This window comes from Canis aureus, chromosome 20 (assembly GCF_053574225.1).
Source record: "Canis aureus isolate CA01 chromosome 20, VMU_Caureus_v.1.0, whole genome shotgun sequence".
In the NCBI taxonomy this organism is placed as follows: Eukaryota; Metazoa; Chordata; class Mammalia; order Carnivora; family Canidae; genus Canis; species Canis aureus.
Genome location: NC_135630.1, coordinates 41,762,907 through 41,790,529, shown reverse-complemented (window position 1 = coordinate 41,790,529; position 27,623 = coordinate 41,762,907). Strand labels below are relative to the sequence as shown.

General features: G+C 39.6%; 1 protein-coding gene and 1 long non-coding RNA gene across 3 annotated transcripts in view; both read left to right on the top strand.

The window, feature by feature from the left end:
• The first annotated feature begins 10,833 nt into the window (after positions 1–10,833).
• On the top strand, positions 10,834–13,431 carry LOC144291740 (uncharacterized). Of its 2 annotated transcripts, none has more exons than XR_013359209.1 (3): positions 10,834–11,384; positions 11,474–12,656; positions 13,008–13,431. It is a non-coding gene; the product is annotated as an uncharacterized LOC144291740 (long non-coding RNA). The 2 variants fall into 2 exon arrangements; XR_013359210.1 differs by having other exon boundaries at positions 10,835–11,384; positions 11,477–12,656.
• A 151-nt stretch (positions 13,432–13,582) lies between these two features.
• Positions 13,583–27,623, top strand: part of ACTR3 (actin related protein 3) — a 57,433-nt gene continuing 43,392 nt past the window's right edge. The window contains exon 1 of the mRNA XM_077861462.1: positions 13,583–13,846. Within this exon, the coding sequence (XP_077717588.1) occupies positions 13,803–13,846 (44 nt within the window). The 5' untranslated portion in view covers positions 13,583–13,802. The remainder of the gene's footprint in view (positions 13,847–27,623) is intronic.

The following is a 27,623-nucleotide window of genomic DNA, read 5'->3' as shown; positions in this document are numbered from 1 at the left end:
TTTTCCTCTTCCTCTGCCTGTTCTCCTACTTTGTCTTTTTACCTTTCATCGTCCAAATTTCTTTGGGGGCATAGGCAACTGAATCTAGCAAATGGAGTTGGTAGGAACCAACTTCCTTCAGTGCAGACAGAGCAAGAGAAGGGCAAGGACCTAGCACATCCATATGGTAAGTTCTAAGTTGAAAAGCACAAAACATCTTCTTGGAGATCAGGGGAAATGATTTTCATGACTATTAGGCTATATCAAGAACATTTACACACACTGGAAAGTAACAAAGGGTTAAATAGGCTTAGAGAGGTACAACTCCATACCTCTATGTAAAAATTTAGTACAAATAACCAGTTTGAAATGTAGACATTAGAATCTAGAAAAATACTTTCCTCAATTTTCGCTGATATCTTTGCCATTTTACAGTTTTTGATTATCTGAAGTTTTAATTCCCACATCTGCTTGGGAATTGCTGATATTAACTTGCTTACTTGTCATTGCTTTTTCTCATGAGAGCAGATTATAAAGAAAAGTTGTAACTATTTGAGTTTTCAGTCAATTTGAAACCCTGTAAGTAGGATGTTCCTCTTCAGTACCCAGAAGGCACTTATCCGCAATAAGGAAGGCAAAAATAATGGGGAACAAACAAAAAAGGAATGATTTAATCAATGAACAGAATGAAAGCATATGCTTTCCAGTTAGCCTTATATTTCCTATCCTATTATTTATTTTGCATGCCAGTGACTCTTTGGGGCTTGAGTCTCTCTTATTTATTCTCTGTAGCACCATATGAAAAAAAGATTGATACTTTAAAGTGATCAGACCATTCTACTTAAAAATAATCTCTGTAGATACATATGCACTTATCATGATAATTGAAAATTACTCCTTGTCTTTAATTAATTAGCTTCAAATTTTTAAAAAGTAATTTTTTATTAATCAAGCTCTTTTTGGTGGAATTTAAATATCTGCAGCAGATGCCTGGTTCAGTAATTACACACGCATCTTGCAATAATTAATGCTTGGAAGAAAGCACTGTATTTGGCATACTCTTATTCATCATAAAAATGTGCATTTTGGAAAGCAATAAAGGAAGCATGTAGAATTATAGAAATATAGGTTTATATACCCCCCCCCACACACACACAAGACCCTAAGCCTATACTGATATAATGAGGCTGCAGTAGCTGTAATTATGTAATAATAAATAATAAAATTCATTTACCTAGAAACATAAGCATCAAGTATGTGCGAGCAGTGGGCTAGGCTCTGAGAACATATAGTCACATAATCCCTGGTTTCAGAGAGTTTATAAACCAGAGAGAAAGCCTAAGTAGCTACTATGGGGCCTGTGAGGGACAACTACTAGCAGGGACCCCATATGACACAAAGAAGGGAGGTATCCCTGGGTGAAGATCGTCAACAAATTTTCAAACTTTGATCTGAGCCTCTGGATCTTGGATGGCCCAGTCCCAAGCCTTGGCCTCCTGCCCACAGCAAGCTCCAGCCTGGTCTCCCACCTTGAGCCAACATCACACTGCTGTACACACAGCCACGCCTCCTGCTTAAACTCCCTGTTCTCAAGGGCACCCCTCACAAACTAGATTCCACCCCCAACCCACCCCCATGCACACCACTTCCCACATCAAACAGATCATTTAGTCCTGTGGGTTACATTTCTCAGAAATATCTCTGAGCTTGTACCTCCTCTGCACTCCCTCTGCCTCTGCTACAGTGTGGGTGCTAGCCATTTCTTAATTTGTTCTGTTACAATGGTCTCCTATCAGGTCTCTCCATCTCCTGTTTTGACCTGCTTTACTGCAACTTTCCGCTGGCAAGGAGCTATCTTTCCAAAACATGTTATTCTCCCCAGTTTCCCCTGAAGGATCCCCATTGTCTATACACAGTGGTCTTCAAACTTGGATGTGTTCCAGAATCATACAGAAAACTTTCTTTAAAACACAGATTCTTCCCGGACCCAAATTTCCAGAAGTAGTGCCTGAGCAATCTGTATTTTTTTTTTTAAACAAGCTCTCCAGATGGCTCTTTACTGTCAGCTGGATCGTAGTGTGGGTACCAAGGTTTTGGAACTGCAAGATAAAGTCCAAACTTAATGTACAAAGCCATTCACATTGACTCTTACTCTGTACACAGCCTATACCGTAGCCACAATTATATCCCATTTCGGAAACTCCCACAGTTCTTTTAAGCTCTTGTGTCACTGCATGTGTCATTCTGTACAAAACTGTTGTCACCTGCCTCTGCTTTACTCTGGAAAGAATGCCCTCTGTCTTCTTCTTTGAAGCCTTGCCTGATCTCTCAGCTGTGTTAGTTGTGGGTCCTCCTCTAAAGTCCTATGCAAATCCTTTTCTCATGGTGTACTTTAGCTTTTATATAGCTGTTTCCCTTACTGCACTTTGACTTCATCAAGGGGTGAGGCTGCAAATTAGTCATCTCTTTAATCTTAGTGTCCAGCCTTGTTCCTGGTTCATAACTGGCACATGAGCAAATGAACGAATGGATAAATGAGTGAGCAGAGTTCTAGTTACACTATGATAAAAATTAGCTGTGTATGAGGCCATTACTCTTTATAAACTGAATAATTATATGCCTTCCAATGGAATACTATTAAGTGAAGTTAGCAGAAGCTCATCAGCATTAGAGGTGAAATGGAAACCAAAATAAACAAATGCTACTGTGAAAACATAATGATTGCTTTCCCAGTGCAGGATTGAGGGAATAATTAAGCATCTAAATTAATGTAATGCTTAGAAGATGTCCAACATTTTAATTTTTCAATTGGCTTTGTGTTCATTTACAGACTGACAATATACATGCCATGCATCTTTTTTTTTTTTTCAAACTCAACAGTATTTTTCAGTATTTCTGTTTTTTTTTTTTTCTTTCTGGTTTTATAGTTTCTTATTCTAGATGGTTGGTAGTATTTTTTTAAATGAAATGCCACAAACCCCCAACCACTAAGCAAGAAGTTAGTGCTTCATTTATCAGTTTACAATTCAATGTAAATTTAATGGACTTTGGTTTTGCTTGCCTTATATTCATTACTTCTCTTTGGGTAATAAATACTTTTTCCCCTGTGTGACTACGCCTCCTCCACTTTCTATCCACGTGCTTCTTTTGGTGGGATTGGTAGGGAAAGGGTAGAGTATGTGACCCAGGCTTAGCCAACTAGTCACAGTGAAGTGACCAAGAAGGACACCTGATCCAAACCAGCCAATGAGAATCACTCCCAGTTCCTTTGTTGGGGCCATTGAGAAAGGCATACTCTCTGCCCTGCTGTTGATGAACTGTTAGAACATAAGCCATTTTTTGCCACCGTGTAGCTAAAGCTGCCTGAGAATGAAGCCAACACAGTGGCAGGTAAAGCCAAAAGAAAAAAGAGGTTAATTCTGATATTTTTTAGCTTTGCATCCAGCTATACCTGAATCCATTTACCTCTTGGTATTCACACTTATTTGAAACATGCTCATTCTAAAGAAAAAATTCATTTTTATTTTTGAGCTGATTTGAGTTTGGCTTCTCTTCTGTACCACCATAAATGTCTTGACCCACTGGAAATTATGCCAAGATTTTTTTTAATATGCATATTTTTTATTAGAGTATTTGCCAACATATAGCATAACACCCAGTGCTCATCCCATCAAGTGCCCCCCTCAGTGCCCATCACCCAGTCACCCCCACCCCCTGCCCACCTCCCTTTCCACCACCCCTTTTTCGTTTCCCAGAGTTAGGAGTTTCTCATGTTCTGTCTCCCTCTCTGATATTTCCCACTCATTTTTTTCTCCTTTCCCCTTTATTCCCTTTCACTATTTTTTATATTCCCTAAATGAATGAGACCATATAATGTTTGTCCTTCTCCGATTGACTTATTTCACTCAGCGTAATACCCTCCAGTTCCATCCACGTGGAAGCAAATGGTGGGTATTTGTCGTTTCTAATGGCTGAGTAATAGTCCATTGTATCCATAGACCACAGCTTCTTTATCCATTCATCTTCCGATGGACACTTAGGCTCCTTCTACAGTCTGTATACCAAGATTTTATAGCATCATTGAATTTGTTATATTACACTATAATTGTTTGGATTTTCAGTGTAGCTTTCATCACTATGAATCTCTAGAGATATATTTAAGTGGAGGTACTCAGTACCAGTTTGTTGTGAGATTTTAAGTAAATCCCTTAATTCTGTGCTCCAGTTTCCTCATTTGCCAAACTGGGGATGTATACCAAATCTCTCAGGTAAAATTATTATTCTATGAATAAAACACTGACTTGACATTAGAGCAGTTGACTACTATTTAAGAATCATAATTCCCTAGGCATAAATGCTGCAATGGTACATGGTATACGTCAGGGTGGTTTGGGGTCAGGGGAAGAAAACTCAAGGAGAAAGTTTGATAACTTCATTTTGGATAAAGCCCCCCAAATTAAATGATTTATAACTTACCATATTGCCATTATTAGGTTCTTCCGTAATTGGTAAACTTGTTCCAGAAATGTGAGAACTGTCACAGGTTGTCAGATTTACCAAAGGATGAAAATAAATGTGTCTGAAAAAAATGTATTCACAATTTGGTTTCTTCTCATCAAACTGGAACCAAATGAAGTTTTAGATTTGAATAAGAAGCCCTAACATTTTTAAATATGTGTTTTCAAGAGCATTGTAATGCCTGATAGACAAGCAGAAAAAAAAAGCAACAAATATTTAGGAATTTGAATTGCTCAAAAACTAGAACTAGCTTTAATAAAATAGCGTAATGTCTTAAACTAAATGCAATGTACACATTGGGCCATGATGTAATTTTAAAGAACTAAGAAGGTACTTCTTTTTATCTTTCATTTAGAAAGTAATCAAAATAATTCAAGATAATCAAGAAAATAATTTCCTGGAACATTTTTTTCCCAGTTATCAAGTGTATATGTTTATATGTGACGTCCAGTTCATCTACACCTAACAAAAATCACTGTAACCTACAACATGTGTGTTTTCCCTCTCAAATCTGTATTTTCTAGTTGAGATATACTTAAATCAATTACTTGTTTCTAAGACAAATTGAACTTTCTCTGACTGGATTATCCTGAAAGCTTTCTAGGAGTATGTTGTGGCATTTGCATTGGAATTTCAGTCTAACTTCAGCAATTTTCCTTCTTTTTTATTAGACTTTTTAAGTTACAAAATTAATATGTATCCATTATAACAAGACAGAAAATACAGAGTTAAAGGAAAAAGTTAATAAGCTTCCTCTTCAATCTCATCCCTCTTAGGTTTCTATTGTTTCAGGTGCAATCTTCTGTAACATCTCTATGCTTATACCATAGAGATCAGGTTTCCCGCCCCCATCTTTGGGCGATAAATTCAAAGACTCCTGGTGGATTCCCAAAACTGTGGGTAGTACTGATCCTTCTATATGTTTGTCCTATTCATGCCTATGATAAAGTTTAATTTATAAATTAGGCACAGTCAGAGGTCAACAATGACTAACAATAAAATAGAACAATTATAACAATACACTGTAATAAAAGTTATGTAATGTCTCTCACTCAAGATATCTTATTGTCTTGTGATGATGTGGTGTGATAAAAATGCCTACGCGGTGAGATGAAGTGGGTGAATGACACAGGTGTTCTGATGTAGTGTTAGGCTACCACTGACCTTTGAAATCTACCTTAGGAGCTTCATCTGCTTGCAGACTATGGCTGTCCCTGGGTAACTGAAACTACAGAAAGCAAAACCACAGAAAAGGGGGGAGTAAGAAATATATAGTGATGAGTCCTAATAATATACAGGGGAAGCCATTTTAACTTTCTAACTCAGTGTGATAATACATAAACTTCATTCAAACCCAAAGCCTGATTTATGGCCACCATGCATCCATTGTATATCTGCTTTGTGAATGAGTAGCCTAACAGAAAACCATCTTGTCCTTGAGATATCCATCAGTGCTCCCACTAGGTGCATTCCTTTATGATAAAATTTGTGATTCTTACCTATACGCGAATCTATAATCTGTTGAGCTTTTACAAGATGTGAAAAGTATTTAACTCTGTTAAAAATTGTTCATTCTCCCAGGCACTGTCTTCCCTGTGAAGATCGTGTTTCCTGGGCAGCTATCCTAACTTGGGCTTGAATTAAGCTCTCTTTCTTACTTTTAGAGATTCCAAAAGGTTTGCTCATTTTGTGTTAACCATAGGGCCTTCCTCCTCTCTTATTCGCTCCTTTTTTTTTTTTTTGTATTTTTCCAAATATTAGATCACACTACAAATCAAAGGTCACAAACTGGTGGCCTACAGTCTAGATACAGCAAAGAAAATATTTTGTTTGCAGAACATTGGGGAAAATTTAATATGAAAAACTGAAAGATCTGGCTCTACATGCCTACATGGCAAAAATATTACTGATACTTTCCAATTTAACATGGTCCTCTCCATTCCCTATTATGTATACTTTCACTAGTCTGCTTTTCTGTATCACCCACTAATCACCCATAAGCATTTGAGTTTATATCCTTCTGATATTACTACCAGTTTCTTAGTAGCAACTTGCGTTTTGTATTTAACATTATTACATGGCATTATCAATCAGAATTAGATGCAGCTGGATACAACTAAAAATACCAAATTACGGTGGCTTAACCACTAAGGGCTTATTTTTCTTTTATGAAAAATAAGTCTGAAGGTGGGTGGTCAAGGGCTAATATGGCACTTCAGGGTCATATGGGACCTGAGTTCCTTCCATTTTTTTCTGCTCCATTTTCCTTAGGACATGGCTTCTAGTATCAACATCAGTGAATCATTCATAGTGGCTGAAGAGCTCCTAAAGCTTAAGGTACTTTATTCATGTTGTATTTTATCCCAGAAGAAAAGTGGAGGGAAAAAGATTGGTATTCTGAGTAAGCCTTTTTTAAAGATATTTTCTAGAAACTCCACTTAACTACTTCTACTTATATCTCACTGGCATAACTTAATAGCACTGCCACAACCAGCTGCAAATGAGATTGAGAATGTAGTCTTTTTGGGGGAGGGAGGCACATAGGCACCTGAGTAAAATCCGGGTGTTGTTACTAAGGAGAAAACATAAATATCAATCTCAGGTACATTTCCCTGTAGGTTATTACTGACATATGGGAGAGATTGTGAGTTCCTCTCAAGACCCAAGTTCCCCTTCTACTGAGTTAAAAGAAACCTGAGGGCAGCCTGGGCGGCTCAGTGGTTTTTGCACCGCCTTCAGCCCAAGGTATGATCCTGGAGACCCGGGATCGAGTCCTGCATACAGCCTGCTTCTCCCTCTGCCTCTCTCTCTGTGTCTCTCATGAATAAATAAATAAAATCTTAAAAAAAAATAAAAGAAACCTCAGATATACCTGATCACAGAGGCACTTGAAGAATGTATTTCTAGGTCTTTTAAAAGAATTCTTCATGATCATAATCTTCTCTCCCTCCTCTTACAGTATTTTTTTTTTTTTTAGGATTCACCAAAATGCGATTCCTAAGACTAATGTGTACAAATACATAGAAATAAATAAAGTGATATTGATGGCTAACTTCATAGGAGGTGTGGCAATTCACATTCTCAGGAATAGTGTATAATGGATGTACATTTTTCTATACATTTATCAGCACTGGATATTCTTTTCTCATTTTTAAAGAAGATTTTATTTATTTATTTATTTGAGGGAGAGAGAATGCACATGCCTGAGTGCATGTATGATGAGGGGCAGAGGGAGAAGCGGACTTCCACTAAGCAAGGAGCCTGCCTTGATTCCCAGACTCTGAGATCATGACCTGAGCTGAAGGCAGCTACTTAACTGACTGAACCACCCAGGAGCCCCTTTCTTCTCATTTTAGATGTTGTGAATGATGGGTTAAAAATGGTATCATTGTTTAATTTGTATTTCCCTTACTATCAGCAATGAAGAGCCTCTTTTTCTGTGCCATGTGTCCATTTTAATTGTCCTACTCCTCTGTAGGGACCTTGTGTTAATAGCCTTTCCCAATGTTTCTGTTAGATTATTTGCACTTTTTAAAAAAATTTTTTATTTGCACTTTTTAAAATTGTCTTTAACTCTTAGAATATTAACCTTTGTTATATGTAATGTAAATATTTTCTTCTAATCTATAATTTCTAGACAAACCTTTAGCCAATGAAAATCCAATTGTTTATGTAACCAAATATTTCAATTAATGGTTATGGATCTCTACTTAAGGAGTTCTCCCCCACTTTAAGATTATACAAATATTTTCCTGAATTTTATTCTAATATATTCTGTCTTTTTTTTTGTTATTCAACTCATTAATTCCATTTATATTTGTTGTGCACTTATTATGAGCTGAGTCCTTTTCAAATTCTAGTGGGCATGTTTTTCCCATTGGAGAGATAGATAATAAGCAAATAAACCAATATATAAACAAGGCATTTCACTAGGAAATTAAAACATGGTAACATGGGGGAATGGGCCAGGCTCCCTTGGAATAGGTGGTCAGGAAAGGCTGTCCTGAGCAAGTGAGATTTAAATTGATTCTGAAATAACTAATGATTAGAGGGGAAGTCCAGGGAGAAGATGCAGGTAGAAATGGCCTTGGTGTGTATGAAGAAGTCCAAGAAGGCTGAAGTGGCTAACTCATGAGGGACAGGAGAAATTGGAAAGAGAGGCAGGCACCAGAATACAATGGGCTTAGCAACCCCCAGTGAGGAATATGGATTTTACTCTATATTAAAGATTTGTAGTCCATTTGGAACTTGGTTTGTGTGTAATACGGTATGTGTGTGTAGGGGGTGGCCAAGGGATTCTAACCCACATCTTCTTTCAAATTAATTTATATTTTAAATAAATTATTCACTTTTTGCAGTAGTGAGGGAGACAGGATAGTGAAAAATCCCACAGAATCTCACCTCATTTCAAACACTGTACAGATATTATTACCATATGAAATATATTTTCATTTGAAATTAAACATATAATAACTATAACATTTATTTTTATCCTAGGGATGTGGCCATTGAGTAAAATCTTTCCAGAACTTCTTTTTAGAAGTTCATGGGCAGCAGCAGTTGATAAATCACTTATGAAAACCAGTATTATTATTTTATAGTCACACAAAGCTGTTCACTAAAAACCATAGCTCTAGTTGTTCAGCCATCTTATTCTTTGGACTTGGTGCTGAAAAAAATGACTTTTGACCAATTCCAAAAATCAATCTACTCACAAAAGGCCAAGATTTGCTACCAATGGAGATATTTAAAAGAACGTGCCATGGGTTCTGAAGGCAAGTCTATAGGAGATCTTCTAAAAATATTCTGCACAGTGGTAGCATTAAGCCCCAAGACTTCTGTGATAAGGAGGACACAGTTTTGGATATTTAAATCTGTATGTTTATTTAATAAGTAAAAGAGTCATTGCTTTATAATTAAACCACAGTCATCTTGATCTGTCCATAAGATCATTCTATAATTTATAATATGTTTTCTTAAAATTCAAGCTTTACAACAACCCCATAGGTTAGTTATTTCTGCAAATTTAGATTAAAATAGATTATGGAATTCACACTCAATTCTCTTTTTTATTTTTATTTTTTTTTTAATTTTCTTATTTATTTATGATAGATTTTATTTATATATTTGAGAGAGAGAGAGTGCGTACACGCTCAAGTGCATAAGCAAGAGGGGCAGAGTGAGAGGAAGAGAGAATCTCAAGCAGTGTTGAGCGCTGAGCCTGATGTGGGGCTTAAACTCATGACCCTGAGATCATGACCTGAGCCAAAACCAAGAGTCAGATGTTTAACCAACTGAGCTACCCAGGTGTTCCCCGCCCCCCCTCAAGTCTCTTGATTCTAAGTTCAGGTCTCACTCTACACACTAAGTTAGTTGACTAAGTTAACTAACTTAGTTAACTTGCTGCCTGGAGTAGGGCCTCTGACCACTGGGCTGCATGGATATCTTGACTATTTATCTATTATTTGTCCTTAATACTCTCTGTGGATTTGATTTGATTGGTCCGCTAATTTGCAAATAGTCATTGCAGCAAGTACTTATGTTGATTTAAAAATAATAATAACATTTGCCATTTTAAAATATTGGAGATTGAATGATATGTGAATTTTTTGGACATTTAAGGTCTAGAGACATTTGCTACATTGGCCTTAAAGCACAAATATTCTAGGAAACCTCATAGTAGCTGGTAGCTAGTATATCAGTCAAAATTAAACAATGCTGTGGCGTTACAACTAATGAGCCCAGAAAAGAGCTGGGCTTTGGTCTGGGTCCTGTTTCCTATTTTCTCTAAGATACTAGGAAAGTCACTTACATTCTCTGGGCTTGTTTATTACTTAGTATTCTTAAATTTGATGTAAGTAATGAAAGCTAATTACCACCAATTTAACCAAAAAGGGGCTTTCATGGAAGGATATTACAAGACTCACAAATGCTTGAAATGTTGGGGACCAGGCTTAGAAAGTGACTCGCACCGGTTGATCTGAACTAAAAGGAAATCAGGGTGCTATTAGGTGAGAATGGGTATGGGGAAAACTCCACCCACGCACCACTGCTTTCCTTTTTCATGTCTAACAAGATCATTTCTGTGAGCTCTTTGAGCTCTGACCTCCTCTGCTTCTCTGTATTTGGAGGAGGAAGGGTGCCTATGCAAAGTGGTCAGACATGCTCTGGCTGGACTTGCATCTGAGGGCTGGGTGCCGCTGAGGAAGGCTGAACCGCAGCAGCGCTAGAGTTTGACCAATTTTGGCACTAGCAAGTAGGAAGTAGGAGGGGTGTTAAGCAAGCAAAGTGTTTGGGTGGACAAATTATGAGGCACCAGTGCAAATAATGCTTCCAACGAGAGTTAGAAGCTTCCAAAGATTTCTAAGGGTCACCTCCTTTATAAAAGGCCGACTTGACTACTTGAAAGAGACCACTGTAGAAGGTCTCCTCATGTGGATGAGATACAGTATCTAGCGCTGACATGAGCTGCATATTTGAATGCAACATACATATAAATGTTAACCAGCTTCCCAAATCAAAAGTTGAAAACTGGCTTCCCACAGGTCAGAAAGAGCCTGCAGAGAATTAGTTACCAACAGATAAAAATCCAGATTTTCCATTTTTTCTGGAACAAAGGGACGCTCTGGCAATACTGAGTCTACATCTCTGCATAGTAAGTTTTCTACTGCCTTTGGTGTGGATGTGGAGTCTCCCTATTGTCACACCTCGTCATGGTCCTCTTCAATCATAATGGCACCTGCTTGGATCGTGTGAATGCTCCAGTTTTCGAGCCTTGATGTAACTGTTTCTGTGACAACCCACACAAGGCCTGTGTGTGAGCACCCATCTTGAGGATCCACCAGTGTGGGTTTCCCTGAGCGACCTCTGTTCTTGGGACCCCTTTGGTAAGAACCTTTCACTCCTGACTTACTACCGTTAATGCTGAAAACAACTGTTTACCCCAACTGACCCACATGTCTCTGTTCTGTCACAGCAGATCTTCAGGCATCTATTCTCCCAAATGACCTTAAATATCTGATGTTGGAAAAGGCAGCAAAGAATCCCCATTTAGGATCTTCTAAAATGGGGGGAAGAAAAGACAACTATGCATCTGAACAGAGAACCATTTCTGCTGGACTCCTTGGAAGACAATTGCTGAGAAAAGCTTCCCTGGAGGATTATTTATCTATTTTCTAGGAGTAGCTGTGGATTGCTGGGCACTAGTTGGTCATGATGATTCCCCTACGTTGTCTCTTCTGCACATGTCTGATCCCATCTGGGTGTTACTGCTCACATAATTCTATCCCTGAATTATAGCACACAATGTATTATCAGACCTTTCACTTCACTCTTTACTTTGTGGGGTCCATTCCCTACAAAGCAGCCACGTTTCCTTGCTTAAATCTCTTTGATGCCTTCCAGGCTGCTTTTAGGCTAAACTTTAAGATTGGTGGAGAAGTCTGCAAATCCTTGTGGTGTGATTCTTCCTTAACTCCCGGCCTCCACCTCCCATTGCATTTTCCTTAGCTCACTTCACTTGGACCGTTTAGGTCTTTGAATTTGTGAAAGAGGCCAAGCTCTTTGCCACCTCAGGCCCTTGACCCTTGCTGTTCCCCCTTCTGGACGGCTCCCCTTCCTCCTCACCCTTTCCCCTATCTTCTACTTCACCTTTAAAATGTCACTTTGTCGAGAAGCCTTCCCTATATTCTACTTCCCTCACATTCTCCCACCCTCATCTCTGTATCTTGTAGCCTGTTGCTCTCTTCTAATGCTTTTAACACAATTTATATGTTCCCATTAAACTGTGAACTCTTGAGAGCAGGGACCTTCTGTATTTTGTGCCCAAAGACTATTCAGAGGCAGCAGGATCCCTGCCATAATGGAGGATGTGAGCGATACTTAACATGTCAAACGGATGAAAAACCCACTTTCCATCCCACTGCCCAGTCTAACAACTTACCATTGTGCATAAGACATCCTTTCTTAGGGAAAATATTTTTATTTCAGCCATATAAGCAAATGGAAGATTTATCAGAAGACAAGCCTGGTGGAAAGCTGTTAAACTTCTAGGTTCCCCAGGTGGGGTCCCAGACCATCACCTGAGAACGTCTTGGAAATGCAAGTTACCAGGCCCTTCTCCTAGACAAAAACTCTGCGGATGCGGCCCAGCAATCAAGGTTTTTTTTTGTGTGTTTTGTTTTTAGCAATCAAGGTTTTAACGAGCATTCTCGGTAATTCTGATGCACACTTAAATTTGAAAACCATTGTTCTAGGCTGTCCAGTATGTGACCTTTTTCCCCCTTATTATTATCATTATTTTCGCTCCTTGATCATCGGCATAATCCTGCCGGTAAAACAGCAGAATCTTAAACTGCCGAGGGCATCTTTGTCATCATTCGAAAGCGGCGAATAACCGACTATCCGCGCAGAGTGCGTGATGTGGAAGGTGCTCCCGGGGGGGGTGTGTTCCTCGCGGGGACAGGCCTGCCCCCGGGCGTCTGCGACCCAGACAATGTCCCCACGCACAGGTGCAAAAGCCTAGAAACCGGCAGGAAGGCGGAGCAGCCGGCTGCAAGCCTTTGTTCGCCCCAACCCTCCCGACCGCTCGCCCTCCGTCTGCCCGCGCGCTCCTCCACCCAGAAAAGCAGCGTCTCCAAGCGACGAGAATGTGTCGTGCCGCTCAGGACGTTTTCTACTGGGCCAGTCTTCCCCGGGGCCCCGGAGAAGACGCGGGGGGCTGCGGGGGCAGGTGCCGGGCGGCGAGCGCAGGAGGCACGGACGCCGCGGCGCTCCCGCAGCTCCAGGAGCCCCGGGCGCTCGCTCGCCCCGCCCCGCCCCGCCCCGCCCCGCCCCTCCCGTCCGGGAAAGCCCGGAGCGGACTCCGCTCACGTCGGGACGGGCGCCGCGGCCGGCGGGGCCACGTCACTGCGCATGCTCCCTCGCCCCTCCCGCTCGGAGCCGGAAGGGGGAGCGCGGGCGGCCTGGGCCTGGCCTGGCCGGGGCGGCGGCGCCGGCGGCCATCTTGGCTTCCCGGGGCCAGGCGGCGCGGGGGGAAGAAGTTGTAGGGTGGGGGCCGGAGGGAGGAGGAGGGGAGAGAGAGGGGGAGGAGGCCGCGGCGGGGCAGGGCGGGGACTGCCTGCCCGCCCGGGTTGCGGAAGTGGTAGCCGCTGGCCGAGCCTGCTGCTTGCTCGCTGCTGCCTCGGCTTCCCGGCTCCCCCCGGACGGAGAGGCCGGCCCGGCTGTGGATGGTCAGATAGCTCCGGCCCCAATCCGCACGGAGCAGACGGCGGCGGCGGCGGCGGCGGCGGCAGGCGAGGAGGAAGATGGCGGGACGGCTGCCGGCCTGTGTGGTGGACTGTGGCACGGGGTAAGGAGGGTGGGGAAACTGAGGCGGAGCTGGGAAGATGGCGGCGAGGGTGCGGGCGCGGGGATGCGCCGCGGCGGGGTGCGGCCGCCGGGCGTCGGGCTGCCGGGGGTGGGGCGCGGGGCCGGGGCCGCGGTGCGGCCGGGCGTCACCCGCGGGGGCGGGGGCCGGGGTCCCGGCGGGGTCCCGGCGGGGTCCCCCCGGAGGTGCCCCCGGAGCCGCGGGCGGGTGGGCGCTGCGGGGCCCGGCGCTCAGCCTCCGGCCCCTCGGCTCCTCCTGCTGCCGGCGCGCCGGGGCCGAGCGGACGGGCGGGGGACGCCGGGCGGGTGCTCCGGGTCGCGGGGACCCCGCGCGGCTCGGGCCGAGGGCGGGGAAGGGGGCGCCCGGGCGCCGAACCTGCGAGCCGGGGCCGCGGCTTCCACCGGGCGGGCCGCGCGCCCCTCGTCCGACCCCCGGGCTTCCCCGCCTCCTGCGCTCGCACCGGTGAGCCACGGGCACATTTTAATTTGAGAGAGAAGGATGTCATGTGTTAACTCGTCTTGCCTCGGAAAGAAAAAAAAAAAAAAAAAAAAAAAAGGAAAAAAAAAAAAGTCCCCTAGTGAGCAAGCGCGCCGCAACTTCCTTAGTTTTCTCAAAGCCGCTTCCTGCTTTCAGCCCTTTATACCCTTATAAGGTAGTTTTTCATTTCCAACCTGAACACCTCGTATTAGAACTTTTAGGATTGAGCATATTTGAAATGGATTGAATTACGGGCCCTCGACATCAGTTTGTAGGGACTTGAACACAGACGTGCGAGTGTTTTCCGGGAAGGGGGGGAGAAGGGAAGCCCCAGGAAAGTCCTTGAGGCCGCGCGCTCGCCGGGGGGGGGGGGGGGTGGGGGGGCCTCGGAGGCTGTGGGGCCGCGGGGTGCGCTTGCTTTTCGGGGGGTTCCAGTGCGCAGGGCCGCGTGTAGACGTGTAGAACGGCGTTGAAGTGTATGAATAGGCGTTTTGGGATTTTGGCACACTGTTGTTTTCGTAGGAAATAGTCTGTTCTTTAACGTGGAACGACTTGTTTCCCTTGCAGTGCTGGGAGGGTGTGTGTGTCCGTCCTGTGCTGATACATTGTTTCATTCCTAATTCGCAAAATAATACACCGAGGGGGAGTCGGTTATGAGAGGTAGAGTGTCAGCCCTTGCTCCCTGCCTTCTATCATCCAGCAGACCTTCGTTGCATCAAGGATTGTGTATGCCCCTCTTTCCATTTACTCCCCGTAAAACGGCTCTATTTTTTTTTTTTTAAAGCTCTAATCTTCATACTCACGACTTTGTTAGTGTAACAGTTTCAAAAATCCCAGCCATGCATGTGGAAACAGCCGATTTATTAACATTCTCCTATTCTCCTTTGGGAAATACCAGCCTACTTTTAGCCTTGGAACTTCTAAATGTATTGTTTTGATGGACAGCTTATTAAAGTTATTGTTTTTTTATTTTTATTTTTGTATATATATATATTTTTTATTTTTTTTTTTAATCCTAATTTTCTTGACTCAGGTTCCCCCCCCCCGATCCAGTTGAGGAGTAGTTTCATGCTTAGGGTCAGTTTTAAAATTAGATTTGTCCTGAGTGAGAAGGAATTTTCAAGTGTGGGGTGTTTTGTTTTGTTTTTTTAGATTTTATTTATTTATTCATAAGAGATACACAGAGAGGCAGAGACACAGGCAGAGGGAGAAGCATGCTCCATGCAGGGAGCCCGACGTGGGACTCGATCACGCCCTGCGCTGAAGGCAGGCGCTCAACCACTGAGCCACCCAGGTGTCCCTCAAGTGTGTTTTGTTAAAGTGAGAAATACTGTTATATAATTAATATTTTATGCTTTAGAAATTATTGGGTTAATAAAATTAGTGTGGATAATTGTAGTGCTAATGGTAACTAGAATGTTACTTTTCCCCCATTTTTCCCCTTTTGAAATAAATTCTGGTTATTTTTGAGTTAGTATTCGGGTATTAATCATTGAGGTTGACTGTCCTTAGCTGACCTCCTCCTGCTAGGGCAACCCTGAATTTAAGACAGGCTGAGTGTCCGAGAGGTCCCCAAGGGCTTCAGTCTACATTTAGGATTATTTTTGTTTTAGTATTTCAATTATTACGTTACTATATTTTACCTTATTGCATTAGTTTTACTTCACAAGGTGAGGTGGTTTAATGGGCACTCATGGTTTAAATGGAACTGATTAGGAGTCCCCATTGTCTCCCACCTTTTTTACCATCTGTCAGAGCTCCATTTATTTTGGTCTTCTAAAGGTTTCATGGTCCTTTGTGGTGGCTATCTAATGCAACTCCTGGAAAGTTATACCTGCAGCTTTATTAGCACATAGAGGATGGCTCATTGAGATTGGGCCTGCGATAAGCATATTTAAGTAAGGCCTTCATGGGAGTTTTATGTTTCAGAGTACTGTGGTCCCCAGATGCAAATTGTTCACCTATAATTTGTGTGTTCCTTTGTGCTTTAGAGAATGCATTCATCTATTTGGTCTGTAATTACAATTACCCACTTAATATAAATGAAGAGTTATAACCTGAATCTGGATGATCATTCCATTTCATTATATAAGTTAGGAAAAAGATGACAGGAAAAAGTGGCCGGCTATGAAACTTGGTGTTCTCCCACAAGAAAAGCTGTAAGCCTTAGGAAACATGAAGCTTAATCCCCAGGCTTAAAGTTAGAAATCCTGCAGCAAAGATCCTTTATCTCAACATAAGATAATCACCTAAGCTCAGATCGTATAAGAAAATAACTCCTTTTGATAAGAATTTAGAAATAACTGTTTTTTTTTTTTCGCATTGATATCATATCTACACACTTTTTGTCTGCATTGGAACAGTACTGTAGAAAAAAATTTGGGTAGAGATTCTCATTGTAGAGCTAGCTGGTTGCTTAAGAACTAAATTACAGACCTCCAATCTGCTACCTTGGTGAGGGAAACTTTTTTTTTTTTTTTTTAAAGCATTCTTATAACATTGTAACACTTGGAAAGTTTTAGAAGATCCTAAATTATTTTTCGCATATTTTCACTCATTTCTTCAACGTTCAAATGAAGGAACTAACTCCTTACACACTTTTTTTTTTTTTTTTTTTTTTAATGCCTCAGCTTGATTACAGAACTTTACATTGTGACATTTCCTTTTCCCCTTTATGTCTTTTCTACCTGATCCGTTCTGCTTTGGTAAATTATTTCCATTATGATAGCAGAAGTTAATATGACCTTATTGTAGAGCTGTGTGTTGGTGTCTAGATATACTCAGATTTAGAGTGAATTTCCGTAACTGACTCAAGTTTCTTAGCGTAATTTTAAAATGTAAGCATAAGTATTTTGTTGGAGTCAGTGGATGAGGAGTTTATATAATTCATACTGTGGCCACATTCTAGCAATTAGTGCAGATAATTTGGGAACCAATCTTCCCTGAGAACCAATGAGGAAGAACTGAGTGTGTGTGGGGGGGAAATAAGTGGGAAGTTCATATTTCCTATATGAATTCTGTACATGATATTTGATAATAACACTATTTCTCCAAGCCATCTTCAAGAGCAGAAACATTCACAGTATCTTGTTATTACCAAAAAACACTGAAATTCTTATTCCTTCATGGGTCATGTTTTACATGCTGTGTGAAGTAAGTATAACAGTCTTCTGTTGAGAAGTCAGTTTCTTACTTAAATACAATCTTCCTCCTCTCCTCTCCCACTGGTCTCTTTCCCTGCATGCACATCTTGTGTTGAAATACTGACTTTGGGTTGTGTGTGTGTGTGTGTGTGTATATATAGTATCTAATGAACTTTCAGCCTAATTGTAAAACACAGTTCAGAAATTTATTTTTAAGCACAGAATGGAAAGCTCCACTAGTGGAGGGCCTGCTGACCAGGATTTTATGTATGTTACTTAGTTTTGTGACAGTCATTTTTACCTTATTTTACAAGTGAGGAAACAGGATTAGAGAAACACTTTTTTTAATGGTGATAAGAGTTGCTATTTGGACTTAAGCTTTTCTGTGTCGAAGCCCTGTGTTCTTTATAATACACTGTGGAAACTCCTGAGCCCCTTATCAGAACTATGCATGTTGCTTTTTTTTTATTAGCAAAGTTAATTCTCTTCTTAAAATATTATAAATCCTAGTCTTAAGCATTTGATTTAATGAATTAGAGAAACGATTCCTGTGCATATCTTTTTTACGTGATATGTATCTATATATATCAAGTATATATGTATGTGTCCGTGTGTGTGCGTGTGTGTGTGTGTGTGTGTGTATTTAGTGGATATGTGAATTCCTAGCTTATTTCCTTGTCAATTTGCTTAAATTGAACTTCTAGAAAAAATTTACTCTCTATGTTTTGTTTATCAGGAAATGCTAAAAGCTAATATTTATTAAGAATTACGTTCAGGCCCAGTGCTATATGCTTTATATTATCTCATTTACTTTTCACATCAGCCTGAGAATTACCTCTTTTATGAACAGAAAAGTTTAGGGTTTAGAGAAATTAAACTACTTGCCCAAGATATTGTAGCAAATAAATGTGTTAGAGACCCTCCTCTATAAAATAATCTCCTTACACAGAGGATGAGCCTTTGACAGTTTTGAATCATTTAGATTTTTTTTTTGAGAGATAGTTCATTTATGTTGTAAAGGGAGAATGCAGTATTAGTGAATATTACTTAACGATTACTTGCAAAGGTAGAAAAGTAGGTATTACTTGCTGATTACTTGCCAAGTCAGCTTAAAGCTAACTATATACTTAGCAGGTTAGACGCGCTCAGAATTATAATGAAAATATGTAATACAATATGCTCTCGAGAATCTTATCTCTTAATGAGATAAGAGCTAAAAATTATTTTTAAAAATTAGGATGGTAAGATTCTGCACTTAAATCTTAAGATACTTTTTTTTTTTTTTTAAGATTTTATTTGTTTATTTGACTGAGAGGGAGAGAGCACACAAGCAGGGGGATCAGGAGAGGGAGAAGGAGTTTACCTGCTGAGGGAGCCTAAGGCAGATGCCTGACTGAGCCACTCAGGCACCCCAAAATATTTACTTTTGTGGTAGTAATAGTTGTTCTGTAGATAGTAAGATTATTGTGGTCAGGAAGAGTCAAGGAAGTTGTAGTGAAGGTAGGATATGTGCTCTCCTTTTAAGGATTTGGATATACAGGGGAAGGAAAGCATATACAGCAGAAAGGGGAGAGTAGCTGTTTCTTGTGTTTAGCCCTATTAGCATATGTTGCACCACTTCCTTCCCTTTGAATTGAGGACCACATAATAACATAATGCAAATCTTGATTATGTAATGTGAAGGGGAACTAACATTTATTGTGCACTTTCTGTACCAGGTATTCATTGTGTGTCGGCAGAGCTTTGATTCAAAATATTTTACTTGATAAGAAATAAAAATCCTTTGCAAGAGGAGTTAAATGTTGTCAGGGCTTTTAGAATATTTGCAGAATGGAATGCAGTTGGATCAGATGTAGAGAAGGTATTTGGGATGAAGTTATGGGGCTTGACACATGATATGAACTAACGTCTTTGTTGAATGAGCTGGCAAATGAAGATGGAACAAGAGTTAGGGGTATGGCTTAAAAAAACTGCCTGGGAAACACCCCATACCCAGTGACTCAGAATCTGAAGGATTGGGCCTAGGAATATTCATTTAAATGGTCTTCCTAGATGATTTTTAAACAGCCGTCTCAGCATCAGCTTTGCAGAAATTCTGAAGTAGGATATTGGCAGTAGGAATAGAGCAGAAGAGATATATTTGGGAAAGGTTGCCTCTTTTTTGTTTGTACTTCTGCAGTAGTATTGTTTTATTTGTGGTTATAGCTGTTTTTGTGTTCAGGTTTTTCTAGCTGTATGACTTTGTACACTTCAAACTCTGCAGGTCACATTTTTCCCATGTGTAATTTGGGATCATAGTATCTACCTTATGGGTGGGATTTTTTTTGTTTGTTTGTTTGTTTGGTTTTTGAGATAATGCATGAAAATGGTTAGTCACAGTGGTTGACACATAGTAAGAACTTGATACATCATAGTTATAATTACCATTATCAGTTAGCTCTCTTTTATTGAATTGAAATTTTTTAAGGAAAGGAACACGGTGTCTTATGCTTATTCAGTGCTTGGCTTAATGCAGTTCTTTGCACAGTCCAAATGTTTTTGCTTATTTGAGAGATGGAGGTATAGCTAGGGCTTGACAATTGATTGGGGTGGATTGTAGTCATCAGTGAAGATTTTAAGATTTTGAGTTTGGTTTTAAGAAGCTAAGTAAAATAATTATTTGAATTTGTTATTGAATTTGGATGATGATCATAATTGGAAATATTCTAGAGGAAGTTAAAGATACAGGAACTTCAGAAATGAAGGTGGAGATGTGGCAGTCATCATTACAGTTTACAAATTGAAACTAATAAAATAAAAAGAAAAAAAAGATTGAATATTAATGTTTCTTTTACAAGTCTTAAATATATAATCTAGCTTCTTGAGCATCATAATGAGAAGAATGAGTGGGCGCGCAGGCTTGAAATGATGAATGATCAGCTGTGCTGACAGCCAGGCTTCTGTTTCATCCCACTTTTTAAGAGGTAGAATCCTTAGGAGGAGACTTCAGCTCAACATAGGGCTAAATTTCCCTCCAGTGGTCTCCCTTATACATTGTGCTCCCCCACCTTCAACTAGTGAAACAGCTGAATGGGAGTAGGAGCAGGACTGTGGATTGGTTAAAATGTACCTTCTAGCAGTTTGTTTTCTGAAACAAAATTCCCCTGTAATAAAGGCGTTTGGATATTTATCTGTAATTCTGTTGGCATTTGTAGGCTCTTTAATGACATGACTCATCTATAATAGCCACTGGCATAAAGAAGAGGCAAGAGCAAAGCAGTTCAGTAATAATAACACTACATTAATATGCTTTTTAGTTTACCAGGCACTTATAAATTCATTTATTATTAAGTAACAGTACAAGATAAGGTGATGTTATTGGATTGATGTTTTAAATTTGGTTCTCCAAAATAGGATAGTGACTAATCCTACTTTGTGTGATGGTGGTTTTATATCTTTATGTAGACCTTTATATCATACAATGTATAAAAGATATCTCAATAATTGATTAATACCAGAAAAAAAGACAAATTATGTCCTTTTTCCAAAGGACCATTTCATGGAATTTTACTAATTTTTCTTTCAAGATTTTTTTCAAAACCTTTCCAAACTATTGACTTTTAAACTCGAGTCACTCTTACATACTCCTTATAATCAGGAAAGGAACAACTTTGAATTTGTGTGGGCTGGCATATTTTCCTAACTCTTTTCTACCCCTAACGTACCTCACAAGAGTATTTTCTTCATCTGTGTTCTGATGCTGAACATTACATCTTTAAATATTCTCTCCTTTAAGCCTTGCCCATTGTGAAACTGCAATTGCCTTGAGAAGGATATCTTTAAGACTTTTTCAGTTACAGTACTTAGTGTGAATGAGGGGTTGCTACAAGGACAATGAAAGTCTCAAATAGGGAATTAGGGTGCAAAATGCCTTATAGTTTAGGGTTGGTTTTGAAACTGTATAAAATTATAAACTATGTTTTTAGTATTGGTCTATGATAAAACTCAATTGTTTGCTTACTTAAAGTCATAGAGCTTAGTATATTTAAGTATGGTGTGTTTTTCTTTAAGCATTTTTAAGTTTAGTTACTTCAAGACCACCAAAATAGTGCATATATGTGTGTGTGTGTGTATATATATATATGCTATTCATAAGTGTGTGTGTGTATATATATGTGTGTATATTTATATATCTCTATATATATATGAAACTTAAGTGAATTAAGGGAAATGCCTAATAACTCACATAGACTTATGGAGATGAAAAACACTTTGAGAAATAACTTCACTCATGCTTCATAAATGAGACTGGTCCAGAGTTGAGAAATGTTTTTCAAGGTTCCTAGTTATCAATTGATAGCATTGTTGAATTCTCTTACATTTTCTTAAGAGTTCACATTTATGACTTACAGTAGTTGAAGTTTCTTCTTACCAGTTGAAATAACAGTATATTTTTTGTAGTTTGAGGCCTGGTGCAATACATGTTTCAGAAATCTGTAGTGTTTTTTTTTTTTTTTTTTTTTTTTTAGAGTTTTTGTTGTAATAAAAGTGTATGCTAGATGGCACAGATGCAAAACTAATTTTGTTTCCCATCGTAACATTTTAACACAGGTTCAGAAACTATTTCCATAAAATGAATACTTTTTATTTTATTTTCTATATGAGAGACAGGGAGAGAAATGGAGACACAGGCAGAGGGAGAAACAGGCTCCCTGTAGGGAGCCTGATGCTGAACTTGATCTCATGATCCCTAAATCATGTCCTGAGCCAAAGGCAGATGTTCAACCACTGAGCCACTCAGATGCCCCAAAATGAATGCTTTTTTTTTTTTAAAGGAAATATGCTTTTTTATTGTTTCAGGCACTTAAATCTTAGAAAAATACTTTTTTTAAAAAATTTCAGTTAAAGACATTATGTGGAATGTGTACAAATCAGCCTTTCAAAGCCCTTTAAGGAGGTATGTTTTTGAGATGATTAATTATAACCCTTTCAGAAACCCTATGAAGTGTAGGTACTGTGATACAATAACTGTTTTAAAGATGGGATGAGCACTGAGTGTTACACTATATGTTGGCAGATCGAACTCCAATTAAAAAATTACAAAAAGAAAATAAAGGCGAGAAGATTGAGGTATAGAGAACTTAAGTAACTTGCTCAAGTATAGTGGCTACAGTTAAGTAGTAGAGCTAGCATCTGAGCCCTTAGGCAGTTTGATCCCAGAGACCACTGTGACACTGCCCTCAGTTGAGATATTCTCTATCAGTGGTTAAATGGTTAACTGAATTTTTGAAGTGTATTCAAATTTAAACATTAAAAAAAATCTTATTAGAAATGTTAAGTTTTATTACAAATATGAGATATATAGGGAGGTCTTAGTGAGCAACTCATTGATTTGATTAACTCCAAACATAAGCAAGTTAATCGACATAGAATTATTTATTTTATAGAATATTTATTAACTGAATATTGCAAGGATAGGCATTATAGCAAACGTGATAAAGCTGTCAGTTGCTGGCTAATTCAAGATAGCTTAATTAAGGACATGATGTTTAATTACAAATAGCTTCAGAATAAAGATAATACATATTTCTGAAGCTCCAGTTTAAAGATGAATAATTGATGCATTATGAAAGTTACTTGTCATTAATGCCTGCATAAGACACAGAAATGAAATATTTGAACTTAGAAAATGGAATATAAAAAAATTTTTATTAAGGCTGAGTACTTAATATTTGGTATTTGAGTCAGAAAATAGTTAAGAGAACCCAAACACATGGGTTACCAGAAAGTAGTTTTTTTTTTCTAAAATAGTATTAAACAGATTGTTATCTCTAGAGTATAGGATGAATTTTGATGCATTTTATCTAAAAAGTACACAGTTTTAGAAGCTCATGTTTTCTGTTTCAGAGTATTTAAAATTTTGCTTCATACTAATCAAAAAGGGTGGAAGTCGCAAAGCAAAGAGACCTTTTTTTTTCTTTTCTTGATTAAATTGTTATTCAGATAATAGACTAGTTGAGAATTTTAGTGCTTCCAAAATGCATTTCAAAGGGGCCTGCTTTACCTGTTTCAGGTTGCCTTGTCAGGAAAGTTATTTTAAAAGCAAAACAAAACTTTGTTTCATAGTGAAACAATTTTAAATTGATAGGAAGATTCTATTAGAAGTAGAAACCAGAGAAATGTATCTTGTGGTTATATAAGTGAGAAATTTTGGATGCAAACAACAGAAATAACTAATATGAACCATTGAAAGAATATGGTGTGGGGCAGCCCGGGTGGTGCAGCGGTTTAGCGCCGCCTGCAGCCCAGGGTGTGATCCTGGAGACCTGGGATCGAGTCCCACGTCAGGCTCCCTGCATGGAGCCTGCTTCTCCCTCTGCCTGTGTCTCTGCCTCTCTCTCTCTCTGTCTCTCTCATGAATAAATAAATAAAATCTTAAAAAAAAAAGAATATGGTGTGATCACAAAATTGATGGGAAGGCTGGAGAACCAGGCTCCAGAAAAAAGCAGAGAAACCAGAAACCAGAAAAGCGGAGAAAAGGAGAGACCAGGCAGCAACAGTCTGCTTTCAAAGTCATGTTGCAGGAAGTCTGCAGGATGCTGCAACTAGATGGTAGCAATATGAGTTCTAAAATATATCTTTGTCTTGTAGTTAGTCAGGATTCAAAAATCTGACCTGAGCTCAGATTGGTTAGATATAAATCATGTCATATGTAGGAGTTGGCAGGAGTAGAATGTGTCAGTATCCGGTCCCTCCTTCTATAAAGGGATGTAAGGTTTTTGTGTCCTGCAAAGACTTAATCCTTGGTAGATTTTCATCAGAGTGGGAGTGGGAATTTGATCTGGCAAAAAAAGTGAATGTCCACTGTCAGAAGAAGGACGAAGGTGGGCGAGTATGTTGCCCATTTTTCTTTATGTCACCTTTAATTCCTTAATTTGTTTTGATAACTGCTTGATCTTTCTTTAATAGCTAGTTGTTTGAATTAACACATTCTTTTCCAAAAGTGCAAAAACCCTGTGAGTTCCACATAATGTTCAATCTAAATGTGTGAATTAAGAACATTTTTTTAAAGGAGTAATTAATGATGGTGTGAATAGTATGGGATTTTTCATTTGAACAGAGGCATTAACAGTCTAGTAATATTGGGATTATGTAATATTTGGAAAGTAGGACCTACTTGATAAATGCAGTGATACGATAGGCTATTTCTTTAAGCTTTTTTTTTTCTCACAGTAAACCAGAATTTGAGCTGCATTTTTTCCCTCTTTTTCAGAAGGTGATGGACTGTCTATATTTAGTTATTAACCAAAAGGTAGTAGGCAAGGAGTAGCTTTTGCATCTCTTTTGTTGGTAGTTGGAAAAATTGGTTTTCAGTAACTCTAGTAGGTATCTGTGGGAATGCATACTTTTGTTGTGGGGAACATAAGGGTGATTAGGAAATGGTGCTTGCCTTTAGGAAGATTACATGTACATAATAATAACAATATGGTAAATGCTCTGGCAGGTATAAATGAAACTTTTTGGAACAATAGGTGAAGGAAAACTTAATTTCACCTGGGATGATGAAAAAAGGCTTCCTGGTAGAGATAATAACTGAATTAGGTCTTTAAGGATGACTCAAGGATTAATAGGCAGAAATAAGACTAGTATACCAGGTCAGAGAACAGTGGGAGGAAACAAAATGAGTTGGAAAAGTATAGGTTAAATTTGGATATGTTAGGTTTTTATGGAACAAGGAAATAGTAATGTTTAATATGGTATAGAAAAGTAGTCAAATGTTTGATATGGTATAAAAAAGTAGTGAAAGTGTCTGATGTATGATAGGTGCTCAGTAAATCCTTCTTGAGTTGAATTAAAAAGATATGTTGGAGCTGGATTATGGAGGTCTGAAAGTCCTTGAATTCTGTACTACTTTGGTATTTATGTTGTAGGTAGTATGAAGCCATAATCTATCATAAACCAAGTTTTTGAGAGTAGGAAGTATATTTGGTGACCTCATTATGGTAATTTATGAGATAAAAATAATAACCAACAGTTATCTAGTGCATACTGTGTGCCAGGCACTGTTCTAATTGCTTTACATGTGTTCATTCGATACCTTAATTGTGTGAGGTGGGTACGGTTATTGTCTCTTATAAATGAAACTGACACAGTGTAAATTACTTGCCACAGATCACATAACTAGCATGATAAACTATACTGTTAGTTTTTTCTCTGGTTTGTTTTGGAATAAGTAGTAGTTTCCCGTTAAAGGGTCAGCCCGCTTCCCCCAGACACGCACCCGGAGCCCTGGAGAGCACGTATAGACGGATGGACTTGTGCGGCCTTGACCGAATTCTGGAAGGAACGGGGGTGGGGTGGGGTGGTGGGGTGCTCCTGGACAAGCCAGCCGGGTCCCGGGTACTTGGATCCCTTGTTGAAAATTCCACTGGACTCGGGGCTGGACTTGGATCTGAGCACCTGGATGGTAGGCGAGTCCAGCCAGTACCATGAAGAGAAAGAGCTTCCCAGAAACCAGGATTCCCTTGGAGTCTGATGTCAGGCTGCCCCGGGCCCTGCCCCTGCCCCTGCCCAGGCCCTGCCCCTGCCCAGGCCCTGCCCCCGGCCTCCGAGGCGGTGGAGCGTGTCTGCCCCCTGGTGGGCCGCCCCGGGACGACCTCAGGTCTCGCCGCTCTCCCAGGGCAGCTCTGACCCCGAAGGAGACCCTCCCTGGGGGGGGACCGCGGTTCCCAGGCTTGTTGATCCCCGGAGTTTGTACTGTATACTGGACAGCACTCCTGCTTCTAAATAAACCTTGTTTTGTAAAAAAAAAAAAAAAAAAAAAAAAAAACCAGAAACAAACAAAAAAACCCTACTTATTTTTAAAGGAGACGGTAAAGTACAAAAGACCTTGACTTTGCAAGCTGATAGATTAACTTGAGTTTATATCTAGCTTCAGTATTTCTTTGCAGTGGTTTCTTCTGTGAGGTGCTGTTTTCTAAAATGTAAACATCTGTTTTGCATGGTTTTGTTAATTAGGGATAATATAAAGCACATAGCAAAATAATTGACATACAGTAACAATGGCAGCTATAGTTAAAATGACTATAAAAAGGTACTGCAAGTAATTAACTACTTAGTTCACTGTTTGAATTCTCAGTTCTATGCTGAATCCTATGGCATATACAGAAAGCTATGGCATATTTTATTGTTTAGGCTCACAATTTAGTTCCAGAGATGAAACTATGTGAAGTAACTAAAGATGGCATATTAGTATTTAATTTGGGAGATAAATAAAGGCTGTTGTATTTGGAGGATGATTTATGAAGGAGCTGAACTTGTTCAGACTCTTGGAAAAGCATAAGTAGGATATGATAGATGGCAGAGAAGGGAAACTTTGTTAACGGAAGCTAAATTGGAAGCTTTATGATGGCAAGATGTCTTTTTTGTTCACTCTCTCTCCAAGTTATGGCCTTATGCATAGTATTTAATAATGCTCAATAAATATTTTATTGGTGAAGGGAAGTCAGGCAGGAATTTCAAAATATTTGAGGAAGGCTACCAGTTAGGAGATTGCCCTACTTGGAATTGACCCTATTGGAGCTGTGGGACAGCAGGTAGTTAATTTTATTTATTTATATCTTGCGTTATTTTGGAAGGATTTTAGATGGGAAACACTCATTTAGAATTGATTTGATTAGCAGTATGTTGTGTAGATCGTTAAGTAGGAGATTCATAAAAATTAAACTTAGGCAGTATAAGTCTGAGTTTCGTGTTTTATTCTGTCTTAAAGCAGGTCTATTGAGATGATTCACATACGGTAAAATTTCGTTTTTAAAGTGTATAATTTGCAAGTTCATGCAACTGTAGAATGTTTTCATCAACCCCAAAAGAATCTCATACCCACTAACAGTGCTCCATTCTCCCTGCCTTCAGCCCTGAGAGCTACTAATTGACTTCCTGTCTTTATGGATTTGGCTGTTGTGGTCATTTCATATAAATGGAAATCTACATCTTCAGGTGATGGATAGTAAGACTTCTGTACTAGCAAAGAGGTCGGGAAAACCTGAGTCTTTGAAAGAATAATTATAGGGATGGGTAGAGGAGTAAAAGGAGGCTGGCTCCTGGATAAAGGCAAATGGCCTGCAGGTGAAGGGGTTTACTGAATACTTAGTGTCATC